The sequence below is a fragment of the Chaetodon auriga genome, chromosome 19, assembly GCF_051107435.1.
Source record: "Chaetodon auriga isolate fChaAug3 chromosome 19, fChaAug3.hap1, whole genome shotgun sequence".
In the NCBI taxonomy this organism is placed as follows: domain Eukaryota; kingdom Metazoa; phylum Chordata; class Actinopteri; order Chaetodontiformes; family Chaetodontidae; genus Chaetodon; species Chaetodon auriga.
This window is the reverse complement of record NC_135092.1, coordinates 10,737,118-10,751,924: the sequence shown is the minus strand read 5'-3', so window position 1 is coordinate 10,751,924 and position 14,807 is coordinate 10,737,118. Positions and strand designations below refer to the sequence as shown.

Sequence of the window (14,807 nt, the reverse complement as noted above, 5' to 3'; positions counted from 1 at the left end):
TAACTGCCCAATGAGTCCTTTTTTTGATACTTTAATTATATTTTGCTGATAATACTCACATCATTTTATTTCTGTGAGATTTTGTATGCAGGACTCTTACTTGTAAGAGTATTTTATCAGTACTGTGCAGAAGGATCTGAATACCTTTTTTTTCACCACTGATTAATTCATGAAACATTAGTCAAAGTCTGGTTGTCATCAGGAGAAAATTGACTAAATTTCCGATCATATTTTCATATCCTGGACTGATGGACCTGACGGATGGCTGTCCTGGATCTTTAATGATCACAGTGTTACACAAACTAATGAGACATGGTGGTGTTGTTTTTTAATGTATTGAAACGTATGTAGCAGTTAGGCATGCAGCATCTGACACCAGAACACTACATGAAGCTGAAATTCAACATGGATGCATCAGCTCATATTAGCTGGGTTTATATGTAGGATCAATATGAGACAGCATCACCTATCTTCGTCTCAAATGAATGAAACGTTAGTGTCTATTATTAGTGACTCTCACTATGAATTAAGTGCCTGTCAATACAGACTGTGTCCTAATGGGTGCAGTCAAGGCAGCAAATAAGCCATTCATCCGTAAAAATGAAGCCTGAAAATAGATCATCGATTCAGGAGCTTCAGTCGGTGGTCAGTACACTTTGGAAAGGTATCCCTCAAAACTGCTTGTGATGTCATAGATGTTTAAAGGGACATCTGCTGTTTGTCTGATTTAATCATGACCCAGGCTGTAATCAGCTGCAACACGTTGTTTAGATAGAAACAATCCAAAATAAAAAAATTCTCTGTGCCCCCTCACGCTCATTAACCATGGATGATAACAAGATTGACAGCAAAGGCTCTCTTTTGTCATGACATGACATGACAAATTACATGATTCAATGAATTGATTTATGCAAAATTTATTATTCTGCTAACTGAATTTCATTTTTATCCAAATCTAATATTCTTTCCAGCAGCAGTCTAATGGTGGGCTGTCATTCAGCCCACCAGATCACAGCTAATCATATCCTGCCTGTCAGTACATCAATGCCAAAAAGCTGGAGGGATGGTGACAATGGTGGCACTTCACAAACAAGACTGGCTGTCTGTGAAAAATAGATTTCCAATTAACAAGGCATGAGATCTGAAGTGTACCACATGTCCGCTCTCATCCATGACTTCAAGCTGTTCCTGATGGAAAGAGCCAGAAAGGTTGAGTCAAAGTGGTTTAGTTCAGAATCACTTTGAACAATTAGAGTCTCGAAGTTCTCTGAGACGCGTGGACGTGATTCATCGGTGCCATTTCAGAAGAAGAAATAACACATCTGACAAATGGCAGCTAGAAGCAATAACACTTACAGTAAGATCTTTTACATGCATTGCTGCAGGTTTATTTTGTCTACAGTCTTCTCAGCCACATATTGGTGTGCACAGCTGCCGGAGCGGCCTATGTTTTCATGCTGTTACACCACAATCCTCAGGAGGGCAGCAGTGCTTTGCAGTTCGAGCTGTGACAGGAAGCGATTGTGAAGGCTGCAGTTTCGCAAGAGGGATGTAACACTCAGGGTGGCAAACCTAGGTCTCATCAATGAATCTAATTGTCTGATTAAACATTTGCTTATGTCAGCGCAGTCACTATGAGCACAGACACAAATTTCACATCAGAAAAAGTCCTTCAGCCTCCTCCTCCTCCTACTCCTCCACATGCATATTTGTTTTGACTATTTGCTTAATTTCAACGTTGATTCAAGCAGGAAAAGAAGCTCAAAGACTGAGAAAAATACTGCAGTGTTTCAGAGGGGTTATGCTGAAACACCCATTCAGTTCACAGGGAGGTAAGAAAGAAAGGGGACTGGATTTGTAAATCAATTAATCTTTGTTTTGTTGCTTCTAATATATTTGCCCTGTCCTCCCTTGTCCCTCTCTCACACCCCTCCTTATTTTCCTCCTCCGCTCCTTCCCTCCCTCTTTCTCTTGCCCTTATTTCCCCTCGCTATCCAACAGATCTATACGGAGCTGTAAGTCTCTGGACTCCCAGAGGGCCGTTGGATGTTTAAAATTCTTGCCAGTTGTAACCTCTCTATCACTCGCTTTCGTCCTGCCAGCCACGCCACCAGAGGGGGGCATAAGGAGACATCCATCTTCTGCTGGCCTTTCTGAATATTTCACAAAACCTCAGAGTGCCAGTTAAACACTCAACGCTCATTTGACCCCCCTGCCCCAAAATCACAGCAGGGATCTCCCAGGTAAAAAATTTTACCTCGGCTTTGATATGCTGAGAGACCTTTTGTCATGTGGTGAGCTGGTGACTTCTTTTGAAGTCTCTGGGCTTGAACCGTTTTTGAAACTTCACTAAGTTCAGACAGGACTGTGTGGTTAAGAGGGGAGAGATCATGTATGGGACTATACGCTGCTTTGCATGTTCACTTTGCACGTTCATTATATGTTTATGGAATTCCTGTATGGATATTTACAGAACTGCATCAACCAGGGTCCCAGGACAGAAATTACATTTGAGGCCCTATTTACCCTCCGGGCTGGGATGATATTAGCTCCTCGTATTCCTGGCAAAATCGCTGGATACTTTCTCTTTTCTCCATTTTTTGTGTGTGACACATCACTTGCAGCACCATCCTCTATGTCCAGCTGTCCCTCAGGCTGTCTAAGATGAGCTGCCAACAGAGAAAAGCAGGCAGGTGAGAACAGGCACAGGTGAGCACCATGTAGTGCACCCTGGTTAATGCAGTTTATTAACAGCCATTATGAATCACCCAGAGAACTTGAAATAGAGAGGACAGAACAGAGTACTGGCAGCTTGTTGGAGGTGCTCAGGAAAAGGCCACCAAAGAGTAATAACACAGCATACTGGTGAATACTGGACCCCTTCCAGCACTATTTAGTGTTGCATATGTTACTGATGTTACTTGTGCATAGATCAGAGAGACTCAAGGGTTTGTTTTCCACCATTTATTCCACTCTCTGCAGGAAGACAAAATAACACACATTTATATTGTCTCCAGGCTGGTCTCTGCACATCTGGACCCTCATCAGTGCATTTTTAACACTGTTACACACACATAATTTCCAAACAAATGTGCAATCAATCAAATTACCACAAACTGCCACACAATGAATCTGCAGCTTTTGGGTCCCCTGAGGGTCTGGGGCCTCGGGGCAAGGCTGCCTGCTTTGCCTGTTTGGTAGTCCAGCCTTGCATGCATAAAATAGAGGTAACTTCTTTGCATGCTTAAAAGCAATGAAATGATGCTGTGATATGACCTGGAGCTATGTACAGTAAGTTTTAGATAATACATTTTTTCAGCTTAGGTGAGAAGAATTCTCAACAAAAAAGCTAGAGCTCACTGAATAGGTCTCCTGTGTGTCCATCCATCCACTCCAACATTAATGCGTTTCCCAGCGGGTGGTTTGAGGCAAGCCTCTTACCTGTCCATCACGGCGCTCTGAGGGCAGGCTGTCGGTAGGAGGATATACCACCTGGCTGGTAACTCATTCCAGGCATCCTGCAGGGGTGGAAAACGGATGTTTATGGCAGCCAGTGCCTCGAGAAGAGTGTTCATTTGTTATCAGCTGAGGAATGTTCAAATGTTCAATCAATCAAACTTTATTCATATCGCTCTTTCTGTACAGGTTAGCGCAGTTCAGAGTGCTTCACAGATGACTGACAAGCTGATAATGAGGCAGAAAAAAATGCACACAGTAAAAGAGTGGAATCAAAACTAGATTAAAACAACTAGACAAACTAGACTAAAAAGACAAGACCAAATGAAGACAAATTCAAATAAAATAACTAAATGAAATAAAGCAAATACCGTAGATAAACCACTGTTAATCAAAAGCCAGACTGAAGAGGGAGGTTTTAAGTCTACATTTAAAGAGTTCATCACTTCCAGCTGCTCTCAGATCCTCAGGCAGACTGTTCCAGTGACTTGGAGCATAAAAGCTTAAAGCCGCCTCACCAAAGGTTTTAGTCCTGCCCTTTGGAAGAGCTAAGGACTGAGGGGTTGCACTGGTTGATACGCTGTAAGCATGTGAGATACATAGACTGCTACAAGATCACGAAGTGCTTTAAAGACAAGTACAACTCCTTAGGGTAGACCAGATAAGAGAGCATTGCAATAGTCCAACCTGCTCAATAAAAAAGCCTGCAACGGTCACACTTTAGCAATATTTTTGAGGTGATAAAAAGCAGATGTGTTGACCCCACATAAGCCTTAAAGTTCAGATCTGAGTCAAAGACCACTCCAAGGTATCTTCTAAAATACATTTAAAAATTCAATCAATTGGTCCTGTGCCATCAGGATACACATTCACATTAAGCTGTGTGTCATTGGTATATGGAATGGCATCACTGAGAGATAGCATACGTAAATTAAAAAGATGTGGCCCTAAAATTGATCCCTGGGGAATCCCACCGATTAGTTTGGAGGTTTTGGTGAAGTTATCATCGATTACAACAAAGAAAATCAGTTGAAAGCATTGCCTGACCGCCCAATGTGATCCCTCAGTCTAATTTTATGGTGAACTGAAAGTAACACTCAGATCAAGTTATACCAACAGCAAAGGTTTATTGGCATCTAGATGAATCTTCATGTCACTGACTACTTCTTCTTGGGCTGTGATGATTAGCCTGAAAACCAGACTGAAACATTTCCTACCTGCTTGCGTTATTGAAATTGTTTAATTGAAAGTACGCCAGTTTTTCTAAAATTTGACTTAAAAATGGAAGATTGGAGATTGGTCTGTGGTTGCTGCGCTTCGAGGGATGGTCGACATCAGCGGAGGGAAGAAGGCAGAGCACAGACCTCCCGTTGGTGATTCATCTTCGGCCGAGACTGCTTGGAGTGGGAGATGTCCGCAGGCCACAACTTGGCTGGAGAGCCCTCAGAGCTCTAGCACCATGGGCGTTGAAAAGACTGGCTGGATGGCTGGCTGGCTGCCCCCTGGCAGCCTGTAGTGCTAAGTGTTATTACATAGGTGTGACGGCAGCTTTATGTTCAGACACTGGACTGCAGCACTCCCTGGAGATCAGCGTAGAGAATACAGAAGCAGTTTGCAATGATTTCCACTCACAGGGCTTTATAAATGCTTATGACGCCAATTGTCTTGGGTATTCTTGAACCACTTTCTCTGGTGTTATTATTCTGTTCATGTGCTCCCATGCCAAACGGATGTATCAACAGGATGAAACAGAACTGTCTCATTCTGATGATTATTTGATGGTTTAATGAAAGATAAGACAATAGGATATTGCTGTAGTTGAATATCCATCACTGAGCTGGATTACAGTCTGTAAAGGTTAATAGATCCACTAATCATCTGATGAACCCAGGGTGCACTGAGAAGTCACAGGCTGGTCATAGTTTATCTGAAAGTCAACTTTCAGCTGAAAGGTTCTTCAGGCGATTTTTGGTGTAACCTCCCTGAGGTTGTTAACACACAGATCAATGTATGTAAAGCACATTTCTTGTGTCAGTTGTATTATCCTTATTTGTTATTTTTATTGTACATTTGCTGTTTGGAAGTCATTTTCTTTTGAACAGCATTATGATGAGAACTGTTTGCTGTCATCACTTAATGTGCAATACTTTTGTAATTTATTCTTCCACCCTGATCATCTGTGCCTTCAGGTTTTTATGTTGAACGGAGAGAGGCACACACTTCAGCAGGTGGAGAGCAAGAAAACATCAGATTCTGTTTTCTGGAGTCATGTTTTGATGTGAAACTGTATTGTCTATCAGGTAAATCAGTGCAATTTTGAAAATGCAAGTAGAACTGTGAGATGCATTATTTTGATTACATCAAAATTCAATCAGTGGTATCAGAGATATGAATGACACATGAATGAGGAAGCGAACACTGGAGCCGATAGCAGAAAGAACACGTGGGAATAGATAGTGTGATTTGATTTTGGGGGACAGAGAGAGGAGCCTAGTGGGCTGGCGTGCTTCAAAACAAGACAGTTTATTTAATATAACCTCGACACATGAGCCAAAATCTCGGCATATATTTCAAATCAGTGTGACATTTTCTGTTTGTAATAGACTGACTTGGCTCTGTAGCAGATCCAACAAGACCAAGGGTCTACAACCATGCTAGCAGCTCCCATAGCTTTGAAGCTAAATGCTAACATGCTTGCAATGACAGCGTGCTAGAATCAGCTAATTAGCTCTGAATACAAAGTTCAGCTGAGGATGATGGGAATGTTAACAGCTTTGCAGGCATTAGGTCAAAAAACTAAATATGAGACAAATTAAAATTTTGGCCTGGTGATGGCATTAGATGAGAAGTAGCGTGATCACCAAAGTGATTGCAATTCATCCTGACGGGGACATGAACATGGCAATCCATCCTGAGCTCTTACAGTGGTCCGAAGTGGACCAGCTGACCAGCTGACCCACGCACTGACATTGACATCTCTTTCAACATCTCAGTGAGGCACAGCTTCCTGTTTAAAGGCATTAACATATCTACAAGGATTTAGGTCTCGACCCATGTTGCTCCACATCAAATGACCTCCAAAAACCTTTGAGCCACCTGGCAGCAGCTTTATATCCAGCACATGGAGTCACACATGGTGCATCGGACCACCTCTCTGTCATCTCTAATAGCACCAGCAGCAGGTTGCATGTCTGGAACAACAACTGAGATCTGGAGACGTTCCCAGACTCAATAGTCGATGGCCTCTGCCACTGTCAGCATTAATAATCTCATCCAGCCAAAAACACAGACGATCTGCTCAAATTAAACCTCAGTGGCTTCAAAATGCAGTGCATTAACTAACCCTGCACTGTAAACACTACAGCAGTGTGTACAGTAAAACCTCTCCTCATATAATACAGACTCCATTAGTTCTTCAAAAATTTATTGGCATTTAGAGATCCCTAAATGTCTCTCTAAGGCACACATTTATTTTAATCAGCCTCCACTGTCAGGGGAGAAAAGGCCTATTTGCCAATGATGCCTGCATGCATAATGCTGTCACCTTGGCACTGGTGCCACCTCGTAATAAAACAGGAGCTGAGGCACCGGGAACGGTGGGTTTAGTTGGAAGACATATTCTGCCAGTAAAGCACATTTGTTTCAGAGAACAGGTATTCAGGGGGATGTCGGCCAGCAGAGAAGTTGAGACTAGTCTGACCAAGCTCATTAAAGCCACTAGGTGTTCTTCACCATTAATCTGATGTCAGCACTTAGCCCGATGTCTCTGAGCAGAAACAGAGTGGATGGATGCCACAGTGCTTAAACTGCATCATATCCTCCTCTTCCTCCTCCTTAGTTGTAGGGCACACTGCAACAAGACACCATGCTATTTCAGCTCAGGCTTTGAACTCACACTGATTCTCAGTGTACCTCATTATAATGAGTGTATGGAATTTTAGGTCAAGGCAGATGAAGTGATACATAGAAAAAGAGGGGAAAAAAATATAATTATCCAGAGCTTTAAGAAATTAAATGTGGCCCGAAGGCCTGCTGCAGCACCGGATAAAAAAAAAAAACAGAAAAAACATTTCCACTTTTCTTCATTTGACTCTGAACACATTCACCTGAAATAAACATTGTGTGAGCACATATGTGAGGGAGTCTCAAATTGTCAGTTAACTATTATGTAGTTTCGCAGGGCTCACACAAGACTAAAAGTGGAGTTTGCCTGTGTTTGCTGATCCTCTGTGCCATGTTGCCAAATGTATAGTGTGTTGTGACACCGCAAGGCTTTAGATATAGTGCCTGCATCCATCTGTTCCATCCTATGCAGTATGATCCCACGTGATGCTGAGGACCCAGAGTATGCAGCTGACAGCTGGCAAAACCTGCACTAAACTTTTTCCCTCTCGAAAACTGACTCAAGGAATGTCCAGATTAATACCAAGGCCCTCTGAATGTGATATGAACATCTGTGACTAGTTTAATTATAGAAACAAACGTAGTGAATGGTGAAAGCACGCGAATTAAAGAAGAAAAAAAAAAACGCTTTTGTGAATGGGCACTTCTTTATAATAACTGAGGTCTAATCATCATCATCACCATCATCATGTGTTCCTGCATAAAAAAATCGCCCTTTAGCCCAGAATCATACCCTCAGTTTGTTAAATCAGCATTAAAATGACTCGTGGAGAAACCACTGATCCTCTTGACCTCATGTGCATTTAATTTTCTCGCAGCTCTTCCCCTACCGGCGATTACGCACGTGGGTCTCGTTAATCTGTCGGACGGCACATGTTTACTGATTTCCATCATGGGAATAACCGCTCCAGCCAGACCCGCGCCACCGGGGGAAAACATCCCTCTCAGCATCCAGAGAAACCAGAGGAGAGCGCATTTTCAAACCAGATGCACCGAGCGCAGGTTTGACGCGGTGAGGATGTGAAGCAACTTCACCACGCATCAGACGATGTAATGATTTTGTTCCCAGCGCTCTCTTTCAACCTGCACACAGTCTCCAAAGCTTCCCTCGGCTCTGGATGGCCACAGCCTGCAACTTTGCTGAAATGATGCTCAACTTTCCCCGCCGCTCGGTGCTCCCAGTGGTGGCAGTGGCTGTTCTTGCAGCTGTTCAAGGTGAGATGTTGATGAGCGGCAAACCATCCTCTGAATTTATTTACTTATCGGCCTGACGCGCTTCATGTATGATGGAGCAGATGTAGATGAGAATAACTGGGTTGGAAGTAGTTTAAAGGCTTCAGCTGTGTTTACACGGGAACATGAATGAAATTGAAATGCGTATGCTCTTGTACATGCTTTGATGATCTTAAACACTCACACAAATGGGATATACACAACTTGCTTTATTGCCCATCCACGAGTTATGATTCTGGCATCATGCACAAGATGGGACAGCATGCTGCCCTTTCCTGTGAGAGGGCCCATTAAAAGCTCGTGCAGGTGTTGTGTGCATTAGGAGGTGTTGGAGAGGTGAGCCTTGAGCAAATAGAAACAGTTGGGATTATAAATCCGTTTTGTCGTTGCATGATGTGTTTAGGCGATTGGCTGTATCAGGATGTAGAGTTGTGTTTTCCTGTTTTTGAGGGTGTTATGGTTACAATCCATACCAACTGTCCATTTCATTGTCCCTCTGTCTAAATGAAAGTGACAGCATGCTCTCCAGTGTGCATCAGGAAGCCTCGTCTGTGGGATTAAAGAGGCCTGAAGCTGAGGTTGCACAGCTGTTTCTCTGGTTGTTTAAAGATAACCTGCATTGGCAGCTATGAAGTCACAGTAAGCTGTCTGACTCTCTGCGATACCGATATCATGCGAAAGTCTACTTTCTGAGATTGCCTGGGTTTATATCTGCACATGATATCTGCGTGTGCATTTTTCATCCTATATGTGGGACTGCTTTATTTCCGCGAGTGCAGGACTCAGCTGTGCAGCTGTGTTCTGAATGCGTGTCTAAGTGATGGAGTTCAGCCTTTGATATCTTCTCTGCTTGGGATCCATGAATATGCATGGCAGCCTTATCTTTCAGTCCAGTCACAGATGTGCAGCGAGCCTGTCTGGGGTTGAACTAACATTTATAATAGCTGTTTAAATATTTCAAATAGTTTGCTTTTCTTCTAATGTCACCAGTCAAGATTCTTCTGGAAATCCATCCAGGACTCATCAAATAAATATCTGATCACTAAATAATATGTCCACTGATGCACAGGAGCGTACATCAGCAGTGGACTCATTTTGAGGCTCGGATCGGAGTCTACACGTAAAAATACTGGCATCTTATCACACTATTACTCTTATTTTTCACTTTTGTCTCACAGACCAGTGCTTACAAGCAACATGTGAGCAGCATGTAATCCAGAGTCATCATTTCAGTATGGCCAGACATGTTGCAGACTTTTATTTGAACCAGACAGGATTATTTTCCTCTTTGTGTTTTCTTCACTCTGCCGATTGCTTTGACCTGCAGTGTACACCTGCCATGTGGGTCAAGTTGGTATGAGGATGCATTTTAACAAGATGGATTCATAACCTTGACACAGTACTTGCTGGCCTATTGCACAAGCTCTTTATCACAGTCAACAAATGTACCATTTTTGATGAAAACTGAAAGTATTCAAGCATCTATGTCATGCTTGCTGGAGTAGTATATTGATGATGAAATAAATTAGAGTGCATAAACATCCACCAAAGATTAAATCTGCAATTTAAACCCAAAGTCAACATTTATAAAAGTTTTTATTTAAATCAGTTTCTTCATCCTGCTGCATAAAACTTGCTAGGATTTGAAATCAAGTCCCTTGATTTTGGTGTTTAGCTATTAATTCCTGTTAATGGCTAAAGTCAATAATTGCCTAGAAGCAGAAATCTCAGATCTGGATCATCTCCAAAATCAAATTAAAGTAGTTGATCCCTGGCCAAGGGCCTACCTGTCCATTTAACGTAATAGAAATCCATTCATGGCTTTTAAAAGGTCTGTTCGTAGATAAACCTCAGCAAGAACAGCAATAACACTGTCTCCTCAGTGGAGATATGTGGAGATGATAAGGGAACCATAAAATGTCAGTTTATTTCAACAAATAAAATGCAGTGTTTGTTCTGATAGCCCCAGGTAGACAGATTTACTGCAGCAAATCGGAAATATAACACTGGTGTCCGATTGGATCACCTTTGCATTATGTTGAGTTTTACTTTTGCTTTGCTTTAGTCCTGCAGATATCATGCAAAAATGGTAAGTGCCTGCCAACATCTGTTTTGGCCTTTAATATAAAAAGGCATCAGTCTGATCTCTGGAATCAGTAAGACAGTTTCCTGTGTGCTTTTCTGAATGCTACATTTTTAATATCAATCCTGACACGTATCTTTTTCATAGATATTCCTTTGCCTTCAGAAAGAAAATTGATTTACATATAGATGTATTCATGCAATATGATTTAAAAATCAGAGAAGAATGATATATCACTTCCTAGACCTTTGGGGGGAAATAGGAAGCTTTGCTTTGACTCATGTTTGCTTCTAGATAAGTTATTTTTGTGAGGAAGGGAAAGTCAAATTCGCACATTAATTCTCGAGCACTTCAACATGGAGGATGGCAAATTACCAAGTGTCTTTGGCAGGAGGATGTGGGAGCTGTCACATACGGCATCCTGTTGGGACAAACAGCCGTCTCATGAAAGTTATAAGAGAGGCTTTTTACCACCCAGACATTTTCCATTCCCTTTGTTGCATGGCATCGACGTACTAAGTGGCGAGCAGAAATTTTTAATTTCTGCTGAAGGACAAGTATAGCTGAGATTGCCACATAAGAGATATACACTTAGTTTTCCTGTGTTTTAGTTTTAAAACAACAATGAAGAATATGTATGCATATGTGTTTATGTGAATGAATGAATCAACATTTAACCAGCAACCTGTGAATCTACCATAATTGCTACCATCTGGGTACATTATATGCAATAGAAATGACACTGTATGGTAGTCCAACTACACTGAGTGCCATCATTAGAATGTTAAATCTGCACTTCATAATATCTAGTGAATCACTTTGGAGGAGCATTGTGTCAGTTTTCACACTGTGTTGCTGAGGGTCATGTGAATAGTCTCTTCAGCCTTTGCAGAGAGGAATAGCCAGGTTTTGCAGTTGCTTAAAAGGCAGTGTGAGCAAAAATGTGCTGAGCATAAAACTGCTAAGAAGTTACTTCATGTTCTTTGTTACACGGTGGTTATGATGGCTCTAAAAACGAATGATCTGAATGTTGTAGCAATTACCTCTCAAGTTATGTCATCGCGTAAACTTGATGTTCAGAAGTGCAGGCCAAACCTTGAACTGTTCCAACCTATGTCCATGCCTAACCTCTCTCCCTCCTGTTTGTCTCAGTTCTGACATTGTGCCTCCAAAGACAGCTTGTGTGTTTTCCTTTGCCCTCCTCTTTCATTAACAGACTGATTTTGTGAGTGACAACTGTTGAAAGCTAACACTGAGATGTTTAGTTTAGCAGCGACAGTAATTGCACTAATCTCTCTTTGTAAATTCTCTCCTCCCAGTTGCTGAAAGTCAAAAGGTCGCTGAAGACACTGGGATGTCCTCCGCCCCATCTCCAGTCTACCCCACTGTTAACTTTAAGGTCCTCAATGTGAACCACGTGTTTCTGAGGCAGGACAGTCCAGAGCCATCAGGGAACTCCAGCCTAAAGGCTCAGACTCAGACCTTTCTGCTCACTGGTCCAGGTGCTGGGCTCCTCCAGCCATCTGTCAACGCTTCATATGGCCCCCTCACTGTAGATGCCCCGATTCTTCCAGACCGGCTCCTCAGTGGGCCCAGAATCCTGCCGGTCATTTTGGTCCGCCAGGTTCGTTCCTCATCCCCTGCTGTCAAGATTCTCTTCCACATGCCCACAGGAAGTGGCATCACTGTTGGGCAAGAAAGGTTGGGGTCTGGAGAAGATAATGGGAGGAAAAGTGCTGGAGCCAAGGTAAAGGATGGATCTCACTGTGTGACGGCCTACGCCTTCTGGGAGATGAGGGAAGTTCGAGGGGCATGCCTGGTGTCTCCAGGTGGATTCTGTGTGGCACAGCTGAAGCCAGAACCGGCCTGGTTCAGCTCAGCCAGCCGATCAGGCAGCTCAAGCAGGGAAACAGGAAAAACTGAAGGAATTAAAGGGCTTCAGGGGAACCTCGTGGAGGTCTACTTCCAGAGTCGCAGGGATCAGACAGGCCAGTGCACCCCACAGGATAGCCTGCAGCGTGTAGGGGTGGGAAGAGGAAGAGATTCTGGGGAATCAGGGACACCAATGAGACGTATAGGAAGTGTCAGTCTGCTGAGAACTCCACCAGGGAACCCCACCTTTCTTCGTCTGAGGCTGGGAGGCGCTGTGGTGATCCAGACTTCCTCCAAGCCCCTGAAGACCACTGACGTCGCAGCTTTTTATGTCTTCCTGGCTAGCACATCTACACTGGAAAATTTCACTCTCAGGTGAGAGTTCTTCACTCTTTTTCTTTATCAGGCTGCTCTTAAAGAAATTGTTTGACATTTGGGAAATACACTTATTCGCTTTCTAGCCAAGTTAGATAAGCAGTGATGGTTCACAAAGGTTATGTGCTGGACTATTTCTTGGCCTTGTGCAGTAACCTTACAAAATCTTTGCTGTGCCTCATGGTGATGACAAGACCAAAGACCAAGAAATTTTCCGGCACAGAATCCCCCATAAAACCATGAAATAACTCCAATTTATGCTTGAATTTTTGTACAGATGAAACAAGCAAGATATAATGTGTTAGTTAGTGAGCTTTAGGTACTGATAGCTGGATTTGTTGCCTTTAGACAGAGAAAGACAAGCTGTTGCCCCCTGTTTCCAGTGTCAACTGTCCAAGTCGTTTCTATGTAGAGGCCTAAGCATTAAATATTCCAAATGTGTGGCTTTACGAGACCTACATGGTGCTGTCCTGGCTAATTCACCAGCCCAGAACATGAACTTCACTTGAATGGTTTGCTTTCAAGTCTTTAAGTTACAGTACATCTTCAAGTCAAGTGAGTCTGACAGCAGGCAACTTCAGCTGTCTCTGGTTCCCATTTTTGTGATTTAAGTCTGAACTCTCATGTGTGCAGTTCTGATTTGTTGCCATATTAAATGTTTTGGACACTGTTGAACATTTGTGTATTACCCTTTAGAGGTTAGGCCCACTGTAAATTAATTCTGCTGTTTGTTTTGTGTGCATAGTGGCTTTGTTGTCGCCAGATTTTTGATAGCTATTTAGCTTGTCTGCAAGCCACAGATGTCAGTGCAGTCGCCTGTATCTGTTGTTTTGGTGGAGAATAAACTAATATTACACTGAACCAGGATAATCACATTATGTCGTATGCCAACAGCACATTTTGGTCCTACATACTGTAATTAAATAAAGCAAGAGGGTGTGTAGCTTAAAATGTAATTCCCAGAAAACGTTATAATTATTCAGCTGTGTTTGCTGAGTTTGCAGAGGACAAGAGTTTAGGAGGAGTCACATAAAATTTAATTGTCACTGAGACATGTGAAGCAGAAAAAGAGGCTGAAACTGAGTTGAATCATCGTGATGTACAGTATATTTGAGCATCTTCATGAGGGATAAGCTCCATGCATTTAAATGGTTACTTAAGGCACTTGAATACTGATGGGGCTCACCACCAAGGCCATTCAGTAAAATGCTTGAGCGCCAACATGACTTGTGTTGTCTGCCAGTTTCACTGGCTTCATAAATTACTGACATGTTATATCCTGTCGACTCCAACTTCTCAGTTAGTCGGGGAGTTATGGAGAGCACTCGTCCATAAACAGGGAAATAATTGGCAAATGATTCACCGATTTTCATATCTCAACATCCCACTAACATTTCAACAAGGTTCTCTGGGTATTCAACTTCATAAATAATGCATCTATTTAATGGAGCAGGAAAACAAATAACTAAAATCTTCCTGACTCCTTTGGGTAAAAGTGAACTTAATATAAAAGCAGCCTTGTCTCTCTGAAACACACAGTTCAGTCTGTCTCAAAGTTGTGACTTGCTGCTTTTTGATGCACACCACTGCGGGGAGTAAAACTGTTTTTATCAGAATGCATCAGATCAGGAAAGTTAAAGCCATCACAGTGAGGTTTGCATTTCCAGTCTTTACTCAGCTTAATGGTTTTGTTTGAAATGCAAGACAAATTTCTCTCTAATCCCATGATTTAGTGATATCATGCCGCAAGCAACATACCAACCCTGCAGTAATCTGCCGCGGTATGGAGGCAAATGGAGAGAAAGGTTAAGATATGTGTATTAATCCATAGGGCACAGGCAGTAGTTAAACCTGTGTCAGCCATTCTCAGAGTGCTCTTCTCAAA

At 42.4% G+C, this 14,807-nt stretch overlaps 2 protein-coding genes across 2 annotated transcripts in view; both read left to right on the top strand.

The window, feature by feature from the left end:
- LOC143338335 (RIMS-binding protein 2-like) overlaps nucleotides 1–5,719 on the top strand; it is a 66,149-nt gene extending 60,430 nt beyond the window's left edge. The window contains exon 24 of the mRNA XM_076758673.1: nucleotides 2,002–5,719. Coding sequence (XP_076614788.1) covers nucleotides 2,002–2,019 — 18 coding nt within the window. The 3' untranslated portion in view covers nucleotides 2,020–5,719. The remainder of the gene's footprint in view (nucleotides 1–2,001) is intronic.
- Nucleotides 5,720–7,959: 2,240 nt separating this feature from the next.
- LOC143338337 (transmembrane protein 132D) overlaps nucleotides 7,960–14,807 on the top strand; it is a 31,501-nt gene continuing 24,653 nt past the window's right edge. Inside the window, exons 1-2 of the mRNA XM_076758675.1 lie at nucleotides 7,960–8,574; nucleotides 11,995–12,922. Coding sequence (XP_076614790.1) covers nucleotides 8,478–8,574; nucleotides 11,995–12,922 — 1,025 coding nt within the window. The 5' untranslated portion in view covers nucleotides 7,960–8,477. The remainder of the gene's footprint in view (nucleotides 8,575–11,994; nucleotides 12,923–14,807) is intronic.